The 18,754-nt window shown below is 46.2% G+C and overlaps 1 protein-coding gene across 2 annotated transcripts in view; it reads left to right on the forward strand.

The window, feature by feature from the left end:
• Positions 1–18,754, forward strand: part of LOC147604618 (Membrane fusion protein Use1) — a 39,030-nt gene extending 20,276 nt beyond the window's left edge. For both annotated transcript variants that reach the window (XM_086794678.1, XM_086794679.1), the window contains exons 6-9: positions 4,072–4,155; positions 4,287–4,367; positions 9,199–9,298; positions 18,325–18,754. In XM_086794678.1, coding sequence (XP_086650804.1) covers positions 4,072–4,155; positions 4,287–4,367; positions 9,199–9,298; positions 18,325–18,501 — 442 coding nt within the window. In that variant the 3' untranslated portion in view covers positions 18,502–18,754. The remainder of the gene's footprint in view (positions 1–4,071; positions 4,156–4,286; positions 4,368–9,198; positions 9,299–18,324) is intronic.

Here is an 18,754-nt window from a genome sequence, read left to right on the forward strand (position 1 = left end):
CCTCTCTAGCGAGCCAAGGGCTGCATATCCCCTCATCAATCTAGCGTCGGCCACCTTCCGCATCAAGAACTGAGGTCCAGCAAAAGTGATCCCAAGGTATACATATGAGGTAACATACTCCACATGCTCTCCACTATATGTAAACTGTACTGTAGATCTACTTATCCACTGTGAGGAGGTGTTAAAGATCATGACCTTGGTCTTTCCAAGGTTCACAGTAAGGTCCTGGTCCTCGCAAAAGGCCCGTAATGCATCCAAGTGCCTGTGCAGCCCCTCTGGTGAATCAGAAATAAGAACAATATCATCTGCACACAAGACGACGGTATCAGGACTCTTGCCAAATGTGCTCCTGGTCCTCCCTGTCTGTCTATGTAATCCGAGATCTCGTCAATGTATAGACCAAATAGAGGAGGAGACAAGGGGCAGCCCTGCTTCACCCCGATAGTGCTGTGTATGATCTCTGAGTCACCTCCTGGAGCCCGTACTCTGCCTGTGTGACTGACTCATAGAGTGTAATGATCCCCCACAGCATCTCTACTGGCACTCCCATATCCTGCAGTCTCCTCATTAATCTGGCCCATGGGACAGTATCAAAAGCTTTGCGGAAATCCACAAAGCAGCAGTATATCCATTGCACGTGAGCTCTCCCCTCCTCAATGATCCCCCGTAGTGTAAAGATATGATCTAGTGTGGAGTGCTCTCTCCTGAAGCCTGCCTGCCCCGGTGCTCTGAGTCTCTGCTCCTCCGACCATCTACTAAGCTCATGCTCCAAAATCGAACCATAAATCTTGGCCAAGGTGTGACCAATCATGATAGTCCTATAGTTGTTGGGGTCCATGGGGTCACCTGCTTTCAAGATAGGTACAATAGTATTCGATGACCAGCTGACGGGGAAGCCCTCACATAAAGCCGTGTTAAACATGTGAACCAGTAAAGGGGCTAGCGTGTCCCTAGCATGGGAGAAATGCTCGGTGAGGAGTCCATCATGATCTTGTGCTCTCCCAGTGTGCATCCTGCCAATAGCATCTCTCACCATGTTGAGGTGAAAGAAGGAAGAGTGTGGGGGACGAGGTTTGGGTGGATGGGGGAGAGGTGGCTGCTTGGGGACATGGTAGAGAGAGGTGGCTGCTTGGGGACATGGTAGAGAGAGGTGGCATAGGTGTGAAGTAATCAGAGTTGGAAGGCGATGATCCTGGAAGATCCTCCAGGCCTCCTTACAGTCCCTTCCAAGAGCTGGTATAGCTCCTCCTCAAGCGTGGCTAGGTAGGCTCTCTTCTTTCTCTGTGTGAGACGTCGAAAGATTAGTCGCGCCTGCTGGTGAGTGGTGGATCCTAGTGCCATCTCCCAATGTAGACGGGCTCGGGTATCATGACATTCCTCGTCGTACCAGCTATTCTGTGGGACAGTCCCTCCTGGTGATGTAGGGGTGGCTCTGGAGTGTGGGAAGGCAACTGCAGCGAACGTATGGAGGGTGGTTGAGAGGTGTGTAGTAAGCTCATCAAGTGGGATGTGGGGGTCGAGGTCGGAGAGGATGCGGTAGACGTGATCAGAATAGATGGAAGAGGTCTCTCTGGTGAAGTGGTATCTCAGACGGTGATGGGGCAAAGCAGGTGGTTGCATGGTGTATCGGCATGTCAGGGAGAAGGCCAGGTATGCATGGTTGGCTGCAACACCGATGGGGCGAGGAGAGATGGTAAACTCCGGAATGAGTGGGATCACAAAGAGGGATCCCATTAGATAGTCCACTGTACTAGCTCCATGTCCGAAGGGGTAGGAGGTGAAGGAGTTGGATCTAGGCCATCTAGCCAAGCCATTATAAATGGCTAGCCTATGAGCCCCGCCGAGGGCTAAGAGATACTTTCCATATTCTGTGCAGGCTGCTGTATCCTGTGATGTCCGCTCGAGATCCGTACCTACCGTGTCGATCTCCTGGTACATGGGATCATCTGTCTCAAAGAAGGGTACCTGTGCACCTGCGGTGCGGGCATTGAAGTCTGCAGCCAGGAGGATGTCCCCTAGAGTGGAAAACTTCATAATGTCACCATAAAGGGGCAGGTACGGGGACTCTCCATGGGTGGCATATTTAGAATTGGAGGGTGCAAAGTAGCACACTGCAAGGTAGATGTCTCGGGCCCCCTCTGTTTGGATCCTCACCCACAAAAACCGTGCGGCCTCATCCCGTCCGACCACCTGTATCACATGTTGAAGCTCCTCCCTGTATAGTAAAGCCACCCCTCCCGACCCCTCCCGACCCCCGGGTACCCCCTACTGTGCGTGGGTGTGGGCGGTGAACAGACTCCCATCTGTATCCTCTCACCTCTGGAAGCTGACTCCCGTGGCACTGCTGAGTCTCTGTGTATAAGACCAAGTCTCTTCCTCTAAATGTCTCCTCGAACAGACCTGCATCTGTCCTCAAAGCGCCATTGCAGTTCCAAACCGCAATCTCTGGCTTGGTCTCATAGGTCTCGCACCGTCATTGGGCACATCGCTCGGTGATGATCACCCTCCCATCTCTGTACACTGCCCATTTCCCTGCCTTCTGTGCATCCACCAAGATGCGTGGCATGCACTCCCTCTTGTGTGCCACATGTGCTAGTGTGAGATCGTCTTGGAGGTAAGTCTTTTCTCCTTTTAGTGCCCTCCTTTTGGTAAGGAATGCTTGCCTCGACGAAGGGGGTATCAGCGATTTCCAGCTTTCTGCATAGTGCTATGGTGTCATCTTTCGGCGAGGCTCCTTCCCTCCATCCCACCACTCTCACTTTCAATGCCCTAATCTTCCTTCTTTTCTCCTCTTCGAGTGTGTCATTGATGATGTTTGGGGATGATGGTGGGTTCCGTTGCTTCTTGGCAACCTCAATCCAGCTGCCCACTTCTTCTACTTGTTTCTGTGTCTTCTTAATCACCTCGGCCCATGTGATTGCCTCGTTTGCCTTCTTCTCCTCTTGTTCCTAGAGGGTCTTCATTTGCTCTCTAAGTGTATTCAGCTCATCATTGAGGGATAGTTGAATCTCTCCTTCTTCGAATTGAGTACGTGCCCTCAAGGTCTCGTTTTCCACTCTAAGGGTGGCGACTTGGGCCTCCAGCTCCATTATTAGTGAGGTATGGTGGCTGGTTTTTGCGTCCAACATTTGGACCATTTCCTGCTGCATCTTGCTTAGCTGAGTTGCCATGTATGCCTGCATGTTTGCCTTCCACCTATCCATCTCCTCTTGCATGGAGACACGCAACTCATGCCTAAGGCCATCACTATCCTTGTTCTTCCCAAGCTTCTTTTGTAGGTGCTCAATGTCCGTATCCTGCATTTTGCATACTTCTCTCATGGTGGTCAGGCATGTTTTGATATGGGTGTCGCCGATCTTCTGTGTGCTCGCCCAAATCGAGTTGTATTTCCTCTCCTTCTCACCTCTAGTCCTTGTTGCCGGCGAGCTGTCCATGTTGGACTGAAGGGGTCCCCCTTCTAGTACTGATTTTGCTCCTCGGCTGGTGGCCCCCATAGGTGGCCAGCTGCAAGTGGGGGTAGCAGCAGATAGGTATGCTGCTGCCTTGGGGTCCTGAGCAAGGGCGGGTGCGGAAACGAGGCAAACAGAGAGAGAAACGAACAGAATGTGGGGCTAACAGAGAGAGAGAGAGAGAAGCGAACAGATTGTGCAAGGGCGGGTGGGGAAACGAGGCAAACAGAGAGAGAAACGAACAGAATGTGGGGCAAACAGAGAGAGAAGTGAACAGATTGTGCAAGGGCGGGTGGGGAAAGGGGGAAAACAGAGAGAGAGAGAGAGAGAAGCGAACAGATTGTGCAAGGGCGTGTGGCGAAAGGGGGCGAAGAGAGAGAAGCAAACAGAATGTGGGGCGGGCGAAGAGAGAGAAGTGAACAGAATGTGGAGCGAACAGAGAGAAACGAACAGAGAGAGAGAGTTATATTAACGTCTACAGAAGACCCCAAGATTCTATGAGAGAGAGAGAGAGAGAGCTAAATGTTGTTTGTTAGGGTAACTAATCAACAAACTAAATAGCAATGCAAGCAAGAGTCTGATGAACTTTTAAATGTTGCTGGTTGGTGTAAATGATCAACAGATTGAATAGCAATGCAAGCAATAACAAAGGTGCCAATGGGAGACATGACAAGCATAAACATGACCCCGTCAATGGTGGGCATGGGTGAGTTTTAGTGTATTTCTAATTTTAGGGCACTTTTATTACTGGTAGGACAGATGGTCAAAGTATGAATGAAAGATGGAATGAGCTGGATTAAGAGTTTTTTTTTTGGTTTTCTTGGGAGATTTGGCCAGACAGAAAAGCAAAGCAGGCAGTGATCACGGCTCAGCCATGAAAGCGGATTTGGCAACCCTTGAGCTCATAGAAAAGCACAGGTAGTTCGCAGTTGGATCAAACGAATCATGTTCATAGTAAATACTTGGCTTGACAGACGTAGTTTACTTGATAAGCTTAACACCTGTTTCCTTAGAAATTTAGAAAGTGGCATGTGAACCTTATTGAAGGATGAGATTTTGGGTATACCTCAAAGGTTAAAGTTTTTTCATAATCTGTACAATGATTGTTTATTTATTGAGAGACACTTCTTAACTTTGTAAGGAGTCCAAAACTTAGTACAAGCCTGGAGTTCTGGCAAGTGAAAAAGCTCTCCTCACCTCTTACTGGTCGACACACACTTAAAGGGTGATAAGAGAGAGTTCCTAGGACTAAAAGAAAAGAAGGGATCGTGATGCCTACAATACAACACTCACAAGCCTCCATGATAGTTGCACTAAATGAAATATTTTAAAATTGATGAATGATTGCAACAGCAGATAGCGAATTTCTCTGCACTTGTGTGCCCTGGCAAGATAGAGGGCTGAAGCCTGAGATGGACGGCTAAAATTTGCTGATATATGTGTGTAGCAAGAGAGGAGAGAAGGGCTAGGGCTAGGGCTAGGGCTACTGCTCTAAGTACATGCTTGGGAAAGGGTTTATGACCCACAAGAGCCACCTCTTTGCAGCTGTTGCAAAGGGTTGCAGCTAGCTTGTAGCAAGCTGTGCCAGTTGTAAAGGGATCGAGCCAGTTCCAAACAGCTCCAGAACTGACTAGAATCTATTGCTGGCCATTCATAGCTGGTTAGCCTGGTCAAACCTGCCATGGGGCATCCTCCCCACAATGAGGCATCCTTCCAAGGGGTCAAGGCCCCCATTCCACTGGGGGATAGTGGGGGCAATAGAATTGAGTTACCCCTAGTGTCAAAAGTGTTCCACCTTGGGGGCAGTAGGGGTAGTTTGGTTTTTGAAAACCCACTGCCCCTACTAGTCCCTCTCAAAGATGAGGGTGATAACACAAGGTTAAGAGGAATATCCAATGAGGAGGGTGAAACCGGCCTCTGATAGAAACCAGAGTGCGGTAGACTAGCAGTCACCCGTCCACTTGTAGTCTAGATGTGAAAACAAAACAGATTGGAGCTAGAGTGTCCAAATCTGAAAACAAAGCGACACCTGTTGGCCCCAAAGCTTGGCGCCCCTTGTAGTATTTCTTTATTCAATTATAATAATATGAATAGCTGAGTACAACAAAAATCAGCCAAGAGTTTACACCTGTATGTCCAATCTGACGGCCCACAATAACTCTTAGCACAGAGGATCTATGCACACAGATCTGTGTTCCACAATAACACACTGTGCCTCCCTCTGATCAGCCAAGACAACTAAGCAGGGCAGCCATGAGCATACATCTGGCATAACTCAAGTGCATGATACAACATCTCAGCTCATACATACATATGCTGTCCAAACTCTATCTCAACCCTTGTCAATCTGCCATACCCCTCCTCTCACAAGGGGCCAGATAACTCATATCTGCAATAGACATCAAGCAGTAGAAAGAGAGATAGATGAACAGAAACGGAGCTTACCAAATTCAGCTCGTGAAACAGCACTGGAGGAAGCAACGGTACCAATTTGTACTTGCAGGCACTTGTTTCCACAACCCTGCTTCACACAAGTGTTTGTACTTGTCTGTACCCTCCTCCTTGTGTTCACTTCTATGCTGTCTTTGAAAGTACAGATCTGAAAAACAGCCCCGTACCCGTCTGTACTACCTCGGGATACGTGCCAAGAGTTGTACTTGCAAGCGCAGCCTGCTGTCCACACTTGTACTCGCCTGAATCGGCGTAATCAGACCTGTCCAACGCCGCCTGCAGCAGTACTTGCTGTACTTGACTGTCCGTACACTGTACGGCAGTCGTACAGTGCTGTACCTGCTGGTACAGCCTGTCCAGAACCTGTGTGCAGCAGAGATCCTTGCAACAACTCCTATGCGCAGTGAGCAACAGAAGAGAAAGAGGGTACTTGCAGCAGATCTGGCCGTACAGTGCTGTACGGCTGGTTTGCACTCAGAAAAACAGCAGCAGCAGCACGACTTCTCCAACGACCCTTCTCTTCCTCTTTTCCACGCTTGAGTACATGCGCATGAAGGCTCCACGACTCTCTTCCCCAAAAGCTAGAGAGAGGGGGAGGAGAGAGAAGCACTCACTCCAAAAGTGGAGTGGCCTCCTCCCCATAAAAATCCTAGGGCCCCCAAACTTTAAAAGTTCCCTAGGGCCACTAAGGCCTAGGGGCAACTTTTATAAACATTAAAAGTTTAATGTTCTAGTTCCCCCCTTCACACCTAGGGATGTCCACACATCTTAAACTCTGTCCGGGCACCCCCCATGTGAATCATAAAATATTCTGACTCTACAACCACCATGCCAACACCTAGGGATGTCACACCTTAAACTCTGTCCGGGCACCCCCCATGTGAATCATAAAATATTCTGACTCTGCAACCACCATGCCCACACTTGTGCTGTTCCATTTTCACAGGGCCATGACAGAGGGTGTTAAACAACCTTAGCCAATCACAAACCTTCTTGTTTTTTTAAACTGCAATAAAATCAATTCCTCCTCTTCTCCTTACAGGATGCCATTTTTTCTCTCCTCCTACCGACTAACATGAAACATTTGGTGATTCTTGATTGGGAGCTAGTGCTAACCAATAGGTTATATCACCGATCTTCTTTGTGATTTGATAAGGACCACAACACTTTGAAGACAAATTGTAATGTCTACTTAAGTCCATTGGGACTTTTAGGTATACCCACGTGGCCTCTTGTAAGACTCCTGGATTTCTCTCTGGTTAGTGTAAAACTGGGCCTGGTCTTGAGCACTCTTTATGCTTTCCCTTGTAGTCTTTAGTATACCTTGCATGCCTTGCAAGAAGTCCACAAATAATTGCATTTTAACTTCCCTGAGTTCTATGGCTATGGAAGGTCTAGGTTGATATAGCATAAACAGGCTAAATCTTGTAGCTGAACGCTTACCACTATTGTACTTGAACTCTATCTGCAGTAGGTACTTTTCCCACTCGCACTCTCTTGGTGACATATGCCCTCATGCTATCCTCCATAACATAGTTATGAGAAGCAGGAAAAAGAAATGGAAATGGAAAATGAAATCGGAAACGAAAACGGAAACGGAAATGGAATGGCCATTTCAGGGGGCTTAAAATGGGAAGATGCCACATTAGCAAGAGACCTGAAAAATAAGGGAGAGGAGGGACAAGAAAAGGGAGAAAAGAAAACAAATGGAGATGCAAGAAATCAGGAGAGTATATGATTGGAGATTGGGGGAAAGGAGATCACTGTGAGGAGGAAAAAAATACTCAAGAGAAGCTAATGCTGCCTTGAAATTGGGGGTTTTGGAGGAGGAACACTAGGTGTTACTGAGGAAGTGTTTCCCCTGCCATTTCCCGCCGTTTTCTCACCTTGAAAACATTTTCCCAACAGAAAGTGTTTCGGGCTGCAATCAAAGGGGAAACACCATTTTGTGCATGTAGAGGTGCCATTGCGGCGTAACTATGCTCCATAATCTGATTAGTATCTTCTATCTTACCATCCAACTTGGGATGGTTTATGATGACATGCTCAACTTTGTTTCCAAATTTGGTAGAGAGAGCTTGCCAAAACTGTGCAGTGAGTTGGGTATTCCGATCATTAACAATCTCCTTTGGCAAACCATAGAGCTTGTACTACTACTCAACTAAGAGCTGAGCCATCTCATGACTCGTAGTTGACTTAGTAGGTATAAACCTGGCCACCTTAGTCAATCGGTCTACAACTATCCAAATTGAATCATGACCCCCACTAGTATGTGATAATATCCAAAAGATCTTGGTAATGGATTTTCTCCTCTCCTCCTTTTGGAGTTCCTCATGCTTCGTACTAGCAAGTTTGACTCTGATACCAATGTAAGACTCTCCTGTGGAAGTTAGAAGCATTAGAAACATGGCTCCACATGCAAAGCCTTGGCATCCCGTACCACTAGGACACACCCCTCCGGTGTATGCACAGAGTAGTCTCACGGACTTCGAGTCTAGGTCTAAGGAGATCCTCCTCAAAGTGACTCCAAAAGTCACTTATATAGGCCTCCTATAAATCAAGAGCCATAAATAGTACATGCCTCTAAAATGCTCCAAACCTTCCAATCCCTGGTTAACCTAACCTGAAGTTAGACCTGTTAACCCTGCTAGGGCCTTGGGATGCACATTGCACGTGTGAAGTGCTCAAGAGTGGGCACATGCACTGAGAGACTCTGCTTTTCCATAACAAGAGAGCTAAGGCAAGTGTGGGTTTCGTTGGCAACAAAAGCAATGTTGAAACTTTGAAGACTTGCTTTCTATTTTCTTTTGTTCAGACGTTTGATGCCCCAATCATAAGAGCAGATGCTATCTTGGGTGTTCAGTTCTCTCACAAGTATGATCCTTTGACCCACTAGTGGAGGTATCACACACTTACTCTACTCTACAGAGAGAGATGCTAGAGAAGGTGGTAATTAGAGGCGATTCAGGGATTTCTAGTGTGTCCATGGTGTCAGCCATCGAGCTCAGAAAGTTTTCATGGTAGGGTGGTGTTTTTTATGTATTTTCCAAACAGGTGTTATGATGTATGCTCCGAACGAGCAAAATAAATGGACGAAATAATTCGGTCTAGATCGACGTTTAGCTACAAAGGGTATCCTCTTTTTTGAATGTTTTTAATTTCATGCACAGGGGTAGTCAAAGTATTGTAATATTTATAGGATTATCCATCCATGTCATGGTATGAGGATTAATTTGTAATGAAATAGAGTTGGTCATGATGTTCGTGCTAATTCAGAAGTCTCTATTGAATCTTTCAGGGATCTACAAGAGGATTTGACAGACGAAATGGTTGACTTGGCACGCAAGATGAAGGAGGCCAGCCTTTCCATGAACCGTGCAGTGCTTGATTCGGAAAAAGTGAGTGAAAGCAAGTTTCTTATTTGCTTAGCACTCAATCTCATGTCTTTTCAAAGTTCAATTTAGAGCTCTCTCTCTCTCTCTCTCTCTCCCATGGCGTGACGCTGCGCAAGCCCCCCCTCCCTGCTCGCGCTGCGTGCTGGTGGTCTCTCTCTCTCTCTCTCTCTCTCTCTCTCTCTCTCTCTCTCTCTCTCTCTCACCCCTGCCCCGCCTGTGCCCAGCCCACCCCGCCATCTCCTTTCTCTGCCCGCCTCCACCCAGCACCTCAGCCCGCCATTTTCTGTATTCCGGCTCCCCTGTACCCACCCACCCTTCACTCAGGCCCCCAAGGCAGCAAGGCAGCCCACTTGGGCCCCATCTCTCTCTTTCCTCTCTCTCTCTTACCAATGTGAGTATTTTTCTCTTACCTGCATATTGCATTTCCACTCCCTTCTCCAACATGGAGTGCTCTCCGGATACAAGAACTAGGGGTGAGAAGGAGAGGAAATACAGCACTGTATGGGTGAATACACAGAAAATCAGCGACCCCCATGCTAAAACATGCATGACAGCCATGAAAGAGATATGCAAACTGCAGGATACAGATATAGAAAGCCTGCAAAAGAAGCTTGGAGAAGGTCAGGACGAACTCTTACAGGGCTGGCACACCTCTATGCAAGAGGAGATGGACAGGTGGAAGGAAGAGATGCAGGCCCACATGGTGAGCCAACTCAACAAGGTGCGGGAGGAAATGGTTCAGATGCTGGAAGATAAAACCAGCCATCAAGCCTCCCTAATCTCGGATTTAGAGGCTCAAGTAGCCATACTTAAAAAGGAAAACAACCACTTGAGGGCACGCATCCAATATGAAGAAGGCAAAATTCAGCCATCCCTCAATGAGGAGCTGAATACACTTAGGAAGCAACCCTCCAAGCCCAAGAGGAGAAGAAGGCCAATGAAGCAGATACATGGACTGAAATGATCAAGAAGAGGCAACAACAAGTCAAAGAAGTAGGCAATTGGATTGAGGTTGCCAAGAGCCAACAAAATCCACCATCAATCCCGAATATCATCAATGACACTCTTGAAGAAGAGAAGAGAAGGTAGATCCGAGCACTCAATGTGAGAGTGGTGGGGGCATGGAGGGTGGGGAAAGACACCACAAAGGAGCGCGCACTCATCCTCAAGTTTGAGGGGGTAGAGGCGAGGCAGGCATTCCTCGCCAAAAGACAGACATTAAAAGGGGAAAAGACTTACCTTGAGGATGACCTTACACCAGCTCAAGTGGCGCACATGAGGGAGTGCATGCCTTGCATACTGGAAGCGTTAAGGCAGGAAAGCAGGCAGTGTACAGAGAAGGGAGGGTGATTATCGCGCTCTCCATGACGGTGCACGACCTATGGAACCACACTAGAGATTGCAGTCTGGAACTGCAATGGCGCTCTATGAATAGATGCAGGTCTGTTCAAAGCTACATTTAGAGGGGGTGACATGGTCCTTTATACAGAGACGCACCAGTGCCATGCCAGGGGAGCCGTTTACCTGAGGTGCGGGGATATAGATGGGAGTCCGTCCACTGCCCACAGCCACGCACAATAGGCGGCAAAATAGAGAGCTTTTGTTGGTGGTGCAATAACTATATGCTGGCAGATGAATGCTTAAGTTTTTTAAGTTTCATTTGTTTCTAGATGAATGTAAACAATGCCTTGCTCAGTAAAAATTAGTGAATTAACCAACCTCAAAGTAAAGGGCTCCATCAAAGTAAAAAGAAGGGTCAAGAAGCAGCTGAAGAAAGTTCCCTACTATTACTACTCTGCAAACTCTTATGGAGTCTCAGATTTCTATGCATAAATATGCACCTTTATGGATAAGGGCATATGAATCCTTGAAAAAACTTTGCGTTGAGGCTTTTACCCCAGTGGGGGGTGTGGCATAGTCACCAGAAACGAGAAACAGGAACGGAAACGTTCAAGGAATGGAAACAGGGAAACGGATTTTTAGGGGTGGAAACGGCCGTTTCCTGTGACAATATCACTTGGGAAACAAGAAACGGCCATGGAAATGGATGGGGTCCTAAAACAAATAAATGCGTTTCTAGGGACTTAAACGGCCGTTTCCTGTGACTATGGGGTGTGGTCTTTTAAATCAATTTGTAGTATGTTTTTCACTTGAGGAGTGTTTGTGGAATAGGATCATCTTTGTGGTGACAAATTCATTGTAAAAATCCTCAAAACTATAAAGGATTTTCTTTGGTGTGAGTATCATGGGCTCCAACGTGGGGAGCATACTTTGACAAACATGACAAGTTTGATGGAACTATGCACCACACAGATGGAGATGGCACTTATTGACAGAGGCATGTGGGGGTTGTAAATGGTAGTACAAGAAAACCGTTTGGCAGGGATCCAGAGGGGGTCTCTAAGTGGGAAAACACAGACAACAAAGCTCTTTCTTACATCATACAAGGACTAGCAGACTCGCAAATTTACCAAATTGCAATGCCAAGTCCTCAAATGAGGCCTGGCCAAGACTTAAAAGGCATATTTGGGCAAACAAACATGGCAGTGAGGCTCTTCCAAGCATTCAACACCGAAGAGAAAAAGAAGGGACCCAAGTTTTGCGACTATTGCAAGAAAAAGTATCACATCATTAAGGATTACTTCAAACTCAAGGAGGATGAGGAGCAAAAGGGCAAGCAAAAAGACAAAGAGGAAGCTAAGGTGGCAGAGGCCAACCTTGCAACTGACTATGCTTTCTAGCATTGTAGGATCCTTGTGATCCAAAATCTTTGTAAATATTTCTAAGCCAATGGGCATTTTTGTTTTTGCACTGTGTGTGTGTGTGTGTGTATCTTGGTCAAACGAGCCGTGTGTGGAGGATGCTTGATCAAGAGGGAGTGTTAGAAGAGGGTGATCAAACAGGCTTTGTGGGTGATCACTCTAACCTTAGTGGGGATCATAATTATCAAGAACAAAGTATTTCTCTAAGGTGAGTCCTTAGGTTAGAAGAAATGGCTAGGAGGTTGCCACATAAACCCATTGAGGTGGCAAGACCATGTGGGGGTGACTCCCAACTTGGGATAGAGCACATGGAAGTGTGGAGGTGCATTGGATGAGTCAAGGCTTGGTGGCCAAGGCAAAACTAGGCGCCTTCCTTCATGGGGACTGTATATGGAGGCCCTATCCATTGTATTAGTGTGCTTGAGACTATCTCTTGTGGAGAGGTTGATTATGGTCTAATAAAAGGCTTAGTGCTAATCCTTAGTGGAAACCTTGTGTACTGAGTGCTTATTTTTCAGCTCTTAATCTTGTCCTTAAATCTTTATGATTATCTCCATCTGGTGGTTACCATGTGTGACTATGTACTTGTGATAAACCAATGCTCATCTTTGGTTAATCTGTGGTTAACTCCTCTTTTTACCAGTATTCTTCTCTTACACGAAAAGTAGGGTTCTTTTGTGAATCAGCAAGGATTCCTACCTTGTGGTTAACTTAGCCACAAGAACTCCACCATCACTCTGCTTTTGATGATGCAAGCCAGGCTTTGATACCAAACTGTGATATCCACTCGATGCTATCCCATGATCATCTTGCATCTAGAGCTTGCATCTAGAGCACACACATTTCACATAGATGACACAAGGAAAGTAATAGTCATCGGACTCACCCCCCAACTGTAGGCTTGCTACTCCAAACCACTTCCAAGCTTGGGAGAGAGAGACAGGTGCACCACCATAGCATGATACCTACCTTGTAGTCAAATCACCACCATGCACATTGCATACCATGCGTGGTACTAGCCTACAAAGCGCAGCAGCCCTAAAGGGTTAGTCTAGATCCAGACCCACACAAGGTTGGCTCAACACACTAAGTTATGAGCCCACCCCTTGCTTATATAGGACTAGTGTGATATTTTTATCCATTAACGTATGGAATAATTGTCTAGCTCTCTCAATAGCCAACTGCTTAATATTGTGACACTCCCTTGGCTCGTAGAGCATCCACTCATGCCCATGCCATGGATGTAATGGCTTCCATGCTAGGGACATGGCACAAGCTCAGATCAGATCTTCAGCAGTCTCTTCCAAGCACTCAGGATAGATAGGCAGCCCTTTGTGGGAATTGAGATGGGGTGACCCTTGGAAGCTCGTGCATATGGGATATAAGGCCAGCTTCTTCTATCGGTGCATGGAAACTTTACAAAGCTTTATGATGTGCGAAGGAGATTGTCATAGATTGATTCAGCAATCCCTTGGATCTTTAGAGGGACAGGAGATATGGGTATCGTGTCCCTTGGCTGGGAGTTTTTTCATGCACTCATATACCCTCTCAAGCCTTTGGAATTCATTGGAATGAGAAATAGATAGAGGCTTGAAGATGAAAAGGATGAACTAAGCAACCATTTATAGTGCTTCCACTTGTCCCCACAAGAATTGTTGGGGTTTGGGGAGCAAGCTTGAAGACACACAAGCACACAAAGGCACACAGAGAACCTCTTAGACAGAAAACGTGAAGGAGAGAGCGAGCTGCTGGAAATGTACTCAATAATAATGTATGATGAAAGTACAAAAGATATGAGTACTAAGGGATAAGTGCCCAACACATGAATGTGTTCACATGGGGAAAAAAACGTGTCTCTAGCCGCAGGGAAAAAAACGTGTGTCTAGCCCCGCAGGGAAAAAATGCCCGTGAGTAAGTTGGGTTCACACCTAAACTAGCCAAGAGTGGCTAGGCGGACATGACCAGTGTGAATGGGTAGCAGGGTGATAAACCTGTGAATGCTACCCTGCACTATGCTCCACAGTTAAGAGTGATCAAGAGGGATCATGGTGGTATAGATGCACTGCAGTGCCAACGAAGAAGCAAGCACTACATGTCGGGAAGATGAGAGACCCCAATGTCATAGTGCTAAAGTAGAGCACAGTAGTACATAAACGTATCACCTGAAATGCATGTCAAAGATCATGTGGACATCAACTACATCAAATCAAGCAGCATTGCATAAGCTGCAATAGGAGGAGGTGTGTTATAAAATCCTCCAGTAAGGAAAGTAAATATAATACCCCCCTCAAGGTAAGCATCCAAATGCCAAACTGAACTGCATGTTATCCACATCAATGACAACGAGAGCAAAGCATAGCTCTCTAAGGGCACCAGTGATGAGCATAAGAAGATGTAGCAAATATACGCATGTGTAAAGGCAACAGGATCCAAAAGTCATGCCTATGAGACACGCAATGTAAGCTACAAGAGATAAACTCATCAATGGAGGTTCCGATGAGGAAAAATCAGCAATGGTAGGGCTGATAAAAATAAAAATTCAGCAATGGGGGAAAGCTGAAAATCGGTAGAAAAAAGTGGGGACTCAGGGCGGCGGGCATCAGCCAATGCTATGAGAGGATGGGTAAACTCTCAGCGATGCCATGATCAGTGGCATGTATGGCAAGTGTAAAGATACATAATCCCACACTAAATAATATATATACATGTGACATGTCAAAATCATGAGGGCAAGCCAACACTTGCCAAGTGTGTAGAAGGCACTCCCAGTAAACATCACATGTGAGAAAGTGACAATGTCAACACTGTAGAAACAATCCCGCTGCAAGGGAAAGCAGTACAAAAGGCATCTCCAGTAGACATCACATAAAGAAAGCGTCTAGCATAGACAAGCATAAGGGTCAACAAGCATAAGTGACCATGAGGCATCACCAATTGCATGTGGGCAAGTAAACCCCCCCCCCCCCCCCCCCCCCCCCGCGAAATGCATCTGCCAGACAAAGCATACCAAGAAGTACTGACTATATAGCATAGTCATCAAAAGCAACCGCATCAGAAGACATCTTTGCAAGTGAAGAAGATGAAATGGCAAGGTTTTCATATTTGTAGCCAAATTGGCCTCATGTGCACCTGTTGAAGAAGATGCCAGCTTCTTCTCCTTCTCACTCTCAATACGCTTCTTGCATTCCTCTATGGTGTGCCTTGTTTTCCTGCAAATTATAGCGCTTTTTCTTTTCAGGCTTGTCCTCTTTCTTGGGAGGATCCGATGGGCTAGGTTTAGGCCCAAATCGATTCCCACGAAAGAGAGCAATCATTGCTGACTCAGTAAACATCATGTTGTTCCTGCTGGAACGGGATTTCTCTTCATTGAGCAAGAGAGTCACAAGGTTGTCAAAAGTTGACCGCATTAGGCGCATTACCACTCAACAGCCGCAATGTAGTCCCAAATGTCTGATAAGAGTCCGGCAAATTACACAAGACTATCTGAACAAGATAGCCATCGGTCAAGACCTGCTCTCGAAGATCTTTAACATGTGTAAGGTACTGATCGATAGAGTCACCTTCAAGCATGCGGTCAGTCTCAAGCTTGCCCCAAAGGTAAGCTACACGAGCCTCATTGCGACTTGAATACAACTCTGCCAAGGTATCCCAAGCACCCTTTGCGGTGGTGGAGGAACGAATGTGCGGAATGATGTGCCTACAGCACGAGAGAGCAATCAACGCATGGGCCTGAGCATCCCTAGCATCCCAAGTACACTGCTACTACTGGGTAGGAGGAGGACTAGAAGGTTGACTTGTAGGAGGGTGAGCAGGAATCACTTCACCTTCCACTAGAGCAAGTGCGAGAGGATGCTCCTCATCAATGCCATCCACATATAGCCATACATTCTTGGCAACCAATACATGACCCATCATATAAGCCCACATAGGGTAGTTATTCCCATTATTATTGCCGGCCATGGCAACACAACAAAAAAGTCTGTCATGGGTCACCATAAGAGTAGGCAATGCCCAGCAAAACTGTAAGAATGCGGGAGAGAAATAGCAGGAAAATCAATGGACTGGAAGGGAACTCCTTCACCACAAGAGAGATAAATACATGTGCCAACACTGCAAAAGTACTACACTATAATGCAAATCTATCAAAGTGTCCACAATGGCATACATGCATTGTAGGAACCCACAAATGTATACATATGCCGTGAAAAAACATTGCAGCAAAAACTGTACCTGCACCTGTAAAGCTGCTAAAGTGTCCAAGTGTACAACAAAATTTGGGGGAAATTGGTGAAACACCCAAATGTCACACAAAAACACCTGTAAGAGCTGCAAAACTGACCCAATCTGCTAGAATCCCCAATTATGCATACATAAATATCGATGCCAGGCAGGGAGCAATGTCACAAATGTGAGCTTAATTTTTGAAAAGCCCCAAATTATACTGATGCAAATCTGCTCAATGTTGGGATTTTTGCTGGAGAAAATGCCCAAATGTCGGGGTAGACTACCTGTAAAGCACCGGCACCTGTAAATCCCTTAGACAAACCTGTAAATCTGCCCAATTTCTGCAAAACCCCCAAATTTGAGGTTCTACTGAAGAGGAAATTAGGCAAGCATTGCTTTGAAAAAGGCTATGGGCTGCACACAAATGCTGAAAAGCTGTTGCAGACCTGCAAACCCTACGAAGCAATTTTGCTAAGTGTTGTACAACAGCAAAAAGTGGGTGGGCGCACACTGTATGGCAGAAAGCAGGGGGCTGCATGATCCAACACCGGCCAAGGTGGCCAGGGAGAGATTATGGCGGCTATGGATATGGGAGTGCCGACCTCTCACGCGCCTTCAATGGGATCCGGGAGAGTAGACTTGGCATGATCCAGCAAATGGAGAGGAGACTCTGGATACCCCCTTCTTTGCATATACTGTGCGGCTAGGCTGCAGGATCCAAATGCTTGAGGTAGATGGCACATCGGCGGCAGCAGCAGCACATTGGCAGTCTCAGGGCCTCTCACAGCATTTCCTTTCAGATTTCTAGAAGAGACCGTGGGACAGTTTTCGGCCAAGAAAGATCACCCTCTTTCTTTGGTTGATGGCACATAGGAGTTTGGTGGTCAGTTGGAGGTTGACCAGTGGCTTGTCCGCGGTTGGAGGTTTAGTACTTGGCTGGAAGTTGGAGGTTGACCAGCGGCTTGCCCGCGTTGCGGCCACCCCCAGGAGACTCAAAGACATTGCCTTTGGGATCTGTACGGCAGCACTCAGCTTAGCCAATGTGCGCGCGAGCTATACGGCTGAAGCACAGCAGGAGGGACGCGAGCTGTATCAATGTGCTCAGATCTGCAATCAGCAGCAGCAGTAGCGCTAAAGCACTCAGCTCAGCAGCGGCGGCAGCATAAGCACAGCAGTAAGCAGCAGCGTGGCAGCGCGGCAGCGTGGATATCAATGACGGGTGCAGCCCTTAGTTTTTCCAGATGCACTGCACCATGAGAGACCATTTGATGTTGTGGTTGGGGATGCCAAAAAGTATTGACGTAAGATTGCATTGCATATGTCTCATATGAGGAGAGGACCTTACTTTATTAGCTAGGGAGCAGTTACTTGGCTCACAGATTTGGGATGTCATGTCTTATAAAGGCAATCTCACAGATAATGCCCTGTATGCTATTTTGTGAAATGGTCCATACCTCGACCCTGGCAGAGATCCCTAACTTTCCTTTCAGAGCACATGACTGGCAGTAGACTTAGATAGGGGATTATTTGGAGCTTGACACCTTGGCAGATTTGGAGGGCCAGATGTAAAGAAGGCTATTGAGAGCATTCACATATCATCATTCCTCAATTCTGTCTGATACAGTCTATACCCATTTAAAGTGCTATCCAAGGCAGGCTCAGATCAGCAGAGGTCAAAGGGAATGCTTTTATAAGTATCTGGGTTAACAGCCCATTCCTCTCTTTGTCTGCTACTCCAATAATTGGCATTACTTCATTCCTGACTGGCTCCACCAGCAGTGATTATTTTTTTGAGTCATCATCATCTTCCTTGGTTGACTTGTGCGTTTTGTATGCTATGTTATACTTGATAGAACTCTTTTTTGAAAAAAGAAATAGTTTTTTTAAATGTATATGATTGTTTTATATTATGTTAATACAGTATGTAATAATATAGAAAGTTTGTCTAATGATGTATAGTTCATAAAGTGATATAGATTATATAATAACATAATTTATTTATTTTTGTATTTGTGTTGTCGTCTGCTTTATTGTGTGCTGCAGGTGCTTGATTCTACAGAGCAGGCTGTTGAGCATAGTCTGGCATCGACAAACCAGGCAAACAAACGTGCTCAAGACATTTACTCACAGAGCTTCAAGACAGGCTGCCTTACTTGGCTCATTATATTTATCATGTGTTGCATGTTCTTGCTTATGGTGTTTTTAATTCGTATCACTTGAGCCAAGGCAGTCTACAAAAATTGCTTCCATTCTTGGTGTGTTCTAAATGCAGTGGTTTATTCCTCTGGCCCTTCAGAGTTATGCAAACAATGCCACCATTTAAACAACTTTGGTTTTTTCCGGTCTTTCTCACGTGTTGAGCACGAGTGTATTTGATGAATTGAAGCATTGTGAGTAGACTCTTATGGAATCGATATTGATCTTGGGTTTTTGTTAAGTTTGGGAAATAATCTAAACTTTACATTGGTATATA

The sequence above is a fragment of the Cibotium barometz genome, chromosome 61, assembly GCF_041138505.1.
Source record: "Cibotium barometz isolate CiBa-2024 chromosome 61, ASM4113850v1, whole genome shotgun sequence".
Taxonomy (NCBI): Eukaryota; Viridiplantae; Streptophyta; class Polypodiopsida; order Cyatheales; family Cibotiaceae; genus Cibotium; species Cibotium barometz.